We start from the raw sequence: 9382 nt of genomic DNA, 5'->3' as shown, positions 1-9382 counted from the left end.
TGAATAAATTGATAAAAATTCATAGTATAGTATGTCAAAAAAGTCATAGTATAGTATTTAAAAAAAGTTATAAAAAGTGATATAGCATGTAAAAAAAAGTGATAAAAAAGTCATAGTATAGTATATTGAAAAAAGTGAAAAAAGTCATAGTACAGTATGTTGATAAAAGTCATAGTGTAGTATGTTGAATAAATTGATAAAAATTCATAGTATAGTATGTCAAAAAAGTCATAGTATAGTATTTAAAAAAAGTTATAAAAAGTGATATAGCATGTAAAAAAAAGTGATAAAAAAGTCATAGTATAGTATATTGAAAAAAGTCATAGTACAGTATGTTGATAAAAGTCATAGTGTAGTATGTTGAATAAAGTGATAAAAAACCATAGTATAGTATGTCGAAAAAAGTGGTAAAAAAGTCACAGTATAGTATATTGAAAAAAGTCATAGTACAGTATGTTGATAAAAGTCATAGTGTAGTATGTTGAATAAAGTGATAAAAAACCATAGTATAGTATGTCGAAAAAAGTGGTAAAAAAGTCACAGTATAGTATATTGAAAAAAGTCATAGTACAGTATGTTGATAAAAGTCATAGTGTAGTATGTTGAATAAAGTGATAAAAAAACCATAGTATAGTATGTCAAAAAAAAGTCATAGTATAGTATTTTTTTTAAAAGTGATAAAAAGTCATATAGCATGTAAAAAAAAGTGATAAAAAAGTCATAGTATAGTTTGTCGAAAAAAGCGATAAAAAAGTTGTTGGCTGTTTCTCAATCTCAAGAATGCAAAGAACAGACTTGTGTTCTTGGGGAGTACGTTCTTGCTGGTTGTTCTTGGAAGAATGAACTCGCAAGTTCACAAGCACAGAAAACGCTGTTAACAGTTTGAGACGATGCGTTCTTGCTGGTTTTGCGCAACACCCCCAGCACAGAGGCTACCTGCAGTGCTCCAAAATAACAGCTAGAAATAAAAACCACAACAATATAACCACAATCTCCGGACAAGAAAACCTCACAATGTTACAACTATTGCAATAATATTGAAAAATAAAACTTATTGAGCTTTAATTTTATTGTTTATAGTTTAGCTCAAACACCCCTTACTTATTCAGAAGAGTGAAAAGCGATCCCTACTATTATTAGTGTATTAGTTTAAGTAAGTTTAAATTAAATAAAGAAGTAGGCCTATGCACTGGTGTGTCTTAGGTGTCCCTATTAGTGTTATATGGAATTATCATTTCTATATTATTGTAGTGCACTGTATATGCCTAGGGACAACCGATGGAAATTAGCAATCAAAATTATAAAGGTTGGTGTGAGTATGAACTAAATACTAAATCTAATGTATATAGCCTATGTCATAATTTAAACAAGTCTCCTGAAGAGAAACGGGTATCTCTCTCCCCCCCCCCCCGCCTCTGCCTTCTGTGTGTGTGTGTGTGGGGGGGGGGGGGCTGGCTGGCCAGCGAGGTCAACAAGTCAATAGAAGACTATAGTATGTCGAAACAAGTCGTAGTATAGTTTGTCGAAAAAATATGAGGGGCCATCTAGGACATTATTCACAATTACCTCACACACATACAAGTGAAATGCTCTCACACACTCTAGTGAAAAATTATACTCTCACATACTATACTGAAACCTCACACACACACAACTGAATAGCTCATAAACACTACTGAAACGCTCTCATGTGCTATACTGAAACGCTCTCATACACAACCCTGAAACGCTCCCATAAACCCTATTGAATACATATGAGAATGTTTCAGTAAAGCGTTTCAGTGGTGTTTATGAGAGCATTTCAGTTGTGTTTATAAGCCTGTTTCAGTATTGCGTGTGAGAGCATTTCAGTTGAACAGGAAGGAAATTCGGTGAAACAGTAACGTGGCTAGGGAAAAAATCCCTGTCCAGGGGCCTCATTTATAAAACTGTGCGTAGATTCTATTCCGAAAGATTTTGTGCGCCAAAAAGTCAGAATTTTTGTACGCAAAAACTAAATTCTGATTTATAACACCTCTTCTCGTTATAAATACGCTCCTCCCAAGGTTGTCCCATATTTGAGATCACATTTATGATCATATGATCATTTTTGTTTTTTGTGAGAAAACAAGGAAATTCAATTATAAAAAATAGAAACAACATTTATGATTATTATTGGTGCATTTCTTAGAACTTGATCAGAACAGGTAAAAGTGCTTGAAATGTAACAATTTTGTAACTTTGTGTGGGAATAGCAGGTGCAGAAAGACATTCCCACACACAGACACCTACAATCAGACACGCCCACATACAGACGCACAGACACACAGTATGAGATTCGAAGACTTAACCTTCTGTCTTCAATCATTCTCTTATTATTCTAAGCCTGGGGTGTCAAACTCAATTTCACAAAGGGCCACACTGGAAAATGAGAATCACATCAGGGGCCAGACATGTACACTTTATTGACATGATTTTTAATATATTTGACTATATTATTGCATGTCTTATATAGTCTTTTCCACATACAATTTGGTCCACATAAAGTCCTAAAAACGTCAGCAAAAAAAGTTCCTTAGTCATCATAGCATTGAGCAAAAACATGCATTCTGATTGCATCTTTTTCAAAAGTAGGCCTGAATATGCAAACTAGTTGGTTGTGCAGGAATTTCTGAGTCTCAAAGTCGGCAAATCTGCCAAATTCGGCTTTGAGTGCCTTGTGATTGCAGTTTGCAAACATTTTCCTGTCTTTTTGGTTTGGCGCACAACAAGGCGGGCCAACATTTATTGTGAACCTAAATTGATTCGCGGGCCGGATCAAAATTTGCAAGGGACCGGATTGCTCCGTGGGCCTTGAGTTTGACTATGTGACCTCACACAAAAGTTATGTTTTTGGTATATTTGTCTCTTTCCCTTAGTGTATTGGCCTTCAAAACTTACTGAAACATATAGGGTTTGAACATATGTATGATTTGAACAGGCAACCTTCTGTCTTCTAATCATACTCTTATCACCTTAAGCTATTTGACCTGATACAGATGTTAGTGTTGTAAAAAAGTCATAGTACAGCATGTCGAAAAAACTGAAAAAAGTCTTAGGCATGTCAACAAAGTCATAGTAAATGTCCAAAAAAGTTATAGTATGGTATGTCGAAAGAAGTGATAAAAATGTCATAGTATAGTATGTCAAAGAAAGTCATAGTTTAGTATATTGTAAAACGTGATAAAAGTCATAGTATAGCATGTAGAAAAAAGTGATAAAAAAGTCATAGTATAGTATGTCAAAGAAAGTCATAGTATAAATCAAAAAGAAGTGATAAAAAAGTAATTGTATAAAAAAAGTCGAAAAATATTTTGAAAAGTGCATTTATCTCTCTGTTAGGATAATTACATTATCAAATGATAGACAGAGACCACTGAAGAGATATTAAAGTTCATTTTACTCGAGAACCCAACGAGGAGGCCTTCTCCGCACTACGGAATAGTACAGACAATGACCTAACGAAAAGCTTTTGTAATACAACGTAGAATGTGATAATCATGATGCAAGTGTTGGTGTCGTCGGTTGTCTGTCTGGTAAGAGACGATGACGTCTCCCGTATCTAGTCAGGGAGCGCCTGGTCTTTTCTCAGAATCACACCGTGCTCCAGACAAGGACACGCAATGGTTTCCATGTTATCTTGTGAGTTCAAGTAGTGTTATGGTTTCTTAAAAATATCCACAGCAGTTTAATTTAACAGAGAAAGAGAATATAATATTATTCTATGCAAACAGTTTAATAAATAGTACGACGGAGCATTAGGGCCACATCAAAGGAAAAAAAATAAGGAAGAAGATATTTTTTTATGTTATTTTGCATTTAGAGAATAAAGTCGACATGACGAGAATAAAGTTGAACTATATGATTTCGAGAATAATGTCGAAATGTCGAGATTAAAGTTGAAATGACGAGAATAAATTCAACTCCTTGATCACTTAATCACATTAGAGCGACTGTCCGCCATGCCAGCTGCCATGTAGGCAACACCATAGATATGGGTTACATCCTTGGAGTTCCGCGCTCGCCTGAGCACCACTCCTTCAGGATCAAACAAGTTGATTAATTGTCTTATTGTGTATTGTGATACAACATATCCTCTCTGTATTGCACGTAGGTGTAACCATCGATACCCTTGCATCTGTCCATTACAAGCTATTTCAGTTTGCAGGAATACGGCCACCTCTTCCAAGTTTGTGTGGTTTCTCCTTCTGAACAGACGCAATTTTCAGCACAATCTCTTCAAAGTCCTAATACTTATCACCATACTGTGTTTATGCGCTAAAAGAGAAAGAGTTCATGCATTTTGTAGAATACAATAGGTAAAGTTAGTAGTTTGGTTTATTCTCAAAAGTCCGACTTGATTCTTGAAATAGGCTATCAAGTTTTTTCTCGACATGTCGACTTTATTCTCGAAAAAGTATTTCAACTTTATTCTCGTCATGTTGACTTTATTCTCGACATTTCGACTTTATTCTCAAAATGCAAAATAAATAAAACATCTTCCTCCTTAATTTTTTTTCCCTTGATGTGGCCCTAATGCTCCGTCGTAAAATAGCAAGAAGGAAAGTATGTAAATCAAAATTTCCCTAACAATCTCCAAAAGAACTGGTAGAGAAATAGACTGACTGGAAAACAACCTTTAGACTATCAGTCTCTTTTTCTCTTCATCTATTTGAATTCTTCATTCCTGTAAAGTAGGTGTTGAGACTAATTGAACCCAATAAGATTTGAACACTCAACCAGCTGTCTTCCAATCATACTCTTAACACCAGTCGGACCTGACACAAAAGTTTAAGTTTGTCATATTAGTCTCATTCACTTAGTATATTAGACCTCAAAACTTAATGAAACATATAACATTCAAACTCCAATCCAATTATTCCCTTATCACTCTAAGCTGTCTGAGCTGACAAAAAAAGTTGTTTCATGTAGTATATTGGGCCATCTGAACACATGTAAGATATGAACACTGAACCTTCTGTCTTCGAGTCATTCTTTTAAGATATCTGACCTGAAAGGAGAAATTGACGTTTTTGATGTTTTTAACATATTTGGCATATTTGTCTTTTTCACATAGTATATTGGACCTCAACACTTACTAAAGCACATAACATTTGAACATTCAACCTTCTGTGTCTGTAGCGCCACCATCAGGATTAATAGCTTTGCTGCTCGGCCCCTAATGACACAGTTTTTATTTACAAATCTTTATTGATAATTGCTCAAAATATTATTATTATATAAAAACATATATAGTTTCGTTATTCATACAGCTGTAAGAAATAAAACTATAATAGTCAATTTTTATGTTAAGCGAACTTATCCCAACTCGTTTTTGTGCTTTTATTTCTATTGAAAGTCCATGTAAGTCACTAACAATATTAATTTCCAGTTTTCTTATTTCTTTTTTTTTCGTGTGCAAGCCTCACATCACCACTTACAATGGGCTTCCTTAGCTGGTTGCTACATGAAATATAAACTATAAATGAAACGTGTTGTGTATTAACCAATGAATAGACAGACTCTTAAAGTGTTCCTGTGTTGTTTGCATTGTGTAGGCTTCCTGTACGACTACACTCAGACTTACGACTGTTCTTTCTACCTGGCTGGCCTCTGCTATCTGCTCTCATCTCTCTCCCTGTTCATGGAGCCGCTGGCTCAGCGCTGGAAGGCCAGGAACAAACTGACCCGCACCAAGAGAGCGGAAAGCAGCTGTAAGACCAACGGCTGCTTCGCCCCCGACCGCCTGCAGAACGGCGCTGTGTAGGAATGAAACCCAGGGAAGGCCTTCGATCTTGAACCAGCATGCTCATAAAGTGCCATGGGCCGGCATACCTTGGACCTCGGACTCTGTCTTAAAGTCGGGACCCAAGTGACCCTTAATTTCAGCAGGAGCGTAACACGGTGCAGAGGAGACCACAGTAACATGTCTAAGAACATGCCGTAGTCGGGACGTTGGTGAATAGATGATTATGATGAACTTTTAAAGAGCCAAAATTTGGGTGTTCTGCAAAATATTTTACTCCCTATTCTTGTCTTATCAGAGGTACATGCAACCAAACTGAAGTAATCCTCTACATACATTACCCAGCACATTTTAATAGTAGCTGCTTTGTAACCATAACTTATTAAAACACAATCTAAATCTGTTTTTCAATGCAACAATAAAACTGCATTAACTTTGCAGTGACTTTTAATTGCACATAATATGGCTGGAAATGAAGCTATGCAGTTAGCTTGATATCCTGTTATCTGAAGTCCTCCTCCTATTGTTTCTGTGATGGCATTCATGGAAGAACATATCCATGAAGAAATCTCACTCGATTTCTTTGGAAGCATTTACCTGTATCTGTAAACCTGTACTCACTGGTATGCACTTTGGGCCAAATTGTAATTAAGCTGAATGACATCTGACCTTTTAACTTCCAGGTAATTAAGAAAGTGAGCAACCACGTAACTGCAGCCTGCTTGTATGACACAAATGTGTAACCTGCTCTTAAAAGCCAAAAAGCAGCAACTGCTTCAGTAGTTTAATCTCTTGCCCCAAAACTAGTGGGCACAGGGATAGATTGAATGGCATGTTTTACCAGTTAAGCGGTATAATCATATTCTCGTATTTATATCTTTGTTATTAATAATCTGGATGCTTTTTTTTGTCTGTCAACTACTTGAGTATACTTAGACTTATGCTGTGTCTCAATTCAGATACTTTTTGAGTACACTTACATGTAGTGCACTGTGTACACTATGTACTCACTTGTGTAGTGCGTACATTTCGACAGGATAGTGTTGTCTGGAACCGGAAATGACTATTCTTCTTCTTTTTAATGGTAAATTGCATCCGGGCAGAGCATTACCGCAGCCTATTGTGGCCTGCAAAAATATATATCGGCTTGTTTTTTCACCATCTGACTACAGTATAGTGGTACTTATGAAAAAAACACATGTATAAATTCCATTTCAATCGCAACCGCTACATCGTCCTCGCCCACTATTTTCACAAGTTTGAAAATACGTTAGTGGTCGAAAAGAATCAGTAGCAAAGATGGCGTCCGTTGAGAGCGAGTAGTGTCCTGTATTCCACACTCATAATTTTGACCATTTTGAGTGCAGCATCTGGTTACTCGTAGTGCACTGCATTTGGCCATACTTCAGTCTGTGTGAACACACTATTTACTCAAAATAGCAAGTGTATGTACAGAAGAACACAATTTGAGACACAGCATTACACTAAGACACACCATTCAAACTTCAAAATATTCGGCTAATTTAGGACACTAAATGCTGCTTCTGTTCAGATTTTTTTATATCTTTCAACTTTCTCTCATAGAAAGTTCAATGTTTGAACAATTTCTTTTCCTCTTTAACCCCTTGATACTCTTTCATTTTTTCATCTACTACCATTATTACTTTATGACATTAGTTCCATTTTTCATACCTCTCAGTTTTTCTGGAATTGCAATTGTTTTTTAAAAAACTTTTTTTCATTCATTATAAATGGTTATGTATTGTGCTGGTGACACTGACTTCTGGCAATCAAGTTAAGGGAAGTGGGGCGTTGAACTGAAATCTAAGCTGTTTTCAGTACTTGCACATGAACTGACCGTTCAACTGCTTTCATTTCTTACCCTTCAACTGAGAGTTCAATTGCTTTGAGTGTGAGTGCTTACATAAAATTGAACATTTCAACTGTCTCCAGCTTTTCCACTTCAACTGAATTTTCTACTTTAAGCAGTAAACAAATCTTTTGACATTCCATTGCTTTTATCTCTTACTCTTTAACTAAAATTTAACAGGGAGGGCCAACAGTATTAAAGGGAGGGACTTAACATGCCTGGCTACCAAAACAAAGAACAGAGAAGCTTGGATTACAACACACACCCACACACACACACACACACACACACACACAGAGTGTGACTTCATTCTCTGCTCAGGATGCCATTACTCCACTATATCTTTACATAGCAAATAGTTGTTTTGCTGCTATGTCAATGTTCTGAATGTTGTATATTGCCCCTTTAATTGATGATTCAACTGTTTTCAGCCCTTGCAAGTCAACTGACATTTCAGTTGCTTCAGCCATTTTAAATGCTTTCACCCACAACACTTTAAATTATTTCAGCTGCCTCTCTTAACACTTAACTAACATCTCAGCTCCTTACAGTGCTTACACTTCAAATTTAAACTATTTCAGTTCCTGCGACTTTAACTCTTTTAATCACATTTTAATCTGTTTACAGTGTTTACACCTGCAGTTTTGGCAAGTTAGCACACTTAATTTTCTTTCGAAAATTTCATTTTTTTGAATCGATACCTCAATAGGAACTTTTTTAAAAACTAGAAATAGAACAAACCAGAAACTGTCTCTCTCCTTTTGTGGGTCAGTAATGATTCATTTTAATAACTTCCTTTTTACGTTATACCTGCAGACAACAAAACTGTCACGCCTAGCTCAGCGTTTATGAGCTGTTCTATGCAAGTGCACAAAGGGAGATATTTCTTTCATTGACAGCTCACTTGCACATCATTTTAACTGTAGCAAAGAATACCAACTCCTGAAGGAAGAAGCCTGTTTGGTCGTGATTTAAGTATCCTAAATATATTGATCCCAGTTAGACTGTTGATTTTTTGGTTTTCAGTGTCAATGTGTGTGATTAAGTGTCATTTTGTATGTTAATGTCTGTAAATCTCTGACCAACTGTGCTACAAAGTGTCCTTGAGCAAGACACTGAACCCCAAGTTGCTCACGATGGACAGGCCAGCGCCTTGCATGGCGGCTTCTCAACCATCGGTGTATGAATGTGTGCGAATAGGTGAATGAGAGGCAAATTGAAAAGCCCATTGTCCTGTAATGTAGAAAGGCGCTTTATAAATGCAGTCCATTTACTGTTTATGTATGGAAGTCTGTTGGTTGTTGAATCTTTTTTTTATGTAATGGAAGTTTCTGTGTTTTCAGTGAATTCCTTGTTTTTCACCGTTTGCCTTACAAGGTACTGTATTGTATCTTTACTAACTTTCCTGTGATGTCCGCCAAAGACACATTAGAAACCTACCTACAACTTGAAGCTTATTAAAAATTAGTTTATATAATTTCAACTACGATGACCACCCATTATTCTGTCATTACCAAGTCCTAACTGAGGGCCCACAATCCAGTGATGGATATGTTTTGTTACGCTGCCCTCTTGTGGTGGAGAAAAGTCTCTACTCAAAGAATGCTGTCTCAATTAGTACCAAATTATTCCCCCTCATCTCACTTTCACAATACTGAGCAAGGCTCTTTGTATTGTTTCAATAACGACAGTCATGCACAAAAGCTCTTTTGGCTCACGAGTTGCATTCACCACCCATATGCTTTTGT

General features: G+C 36.2%; 1 protein-coding gene across 2 annotated transcripts in view; it reads left to right on the top strand.

The window, feature by feature from the left end:
• Nucleotides 1–6202, top strand: part of slc16a4 (solute carrier family 16 member 4) — a 35885-nt gene extending 29683 nt beyond the window's left edge. For both annotated transcript variants that reach the window (XM_078254871.1, XM_078254872.1), the window contains one exon: nucleotides 5577–6202. In XM_078254871.1, the coding sequence (XP_078110997.1) occupies nucleotides 5577–5785 (209 nt within the window). In that variant the 3' untranslated portion in view covers nucleotides 5786–6202. The remainder of the gene's footprint in view (nucleotides 1–5576) is intronic.
• The last annotated feature ends 3180 nt before the right edge of the window (nucleotides 6203–9382 follow it).

The sequence above is a fragment of the Sander vitreus genome, chromosome 7, assembly GCF_031162955.1.
Source record: "Sander vitreus isolate 19-12246 chromosome 7, sanVit1, whole genome shotgun sequence".
Lineage (NCBI taxonomy): Eukaryota > Metazoa > Chordata > Actinopteri > Perciformes > Percidae > Sander > Sander vitreus.
Note: the sequence above shows the minus strand (reverse complement) of the source record. Positions and strands in the feature narration are given on the sequence as shown.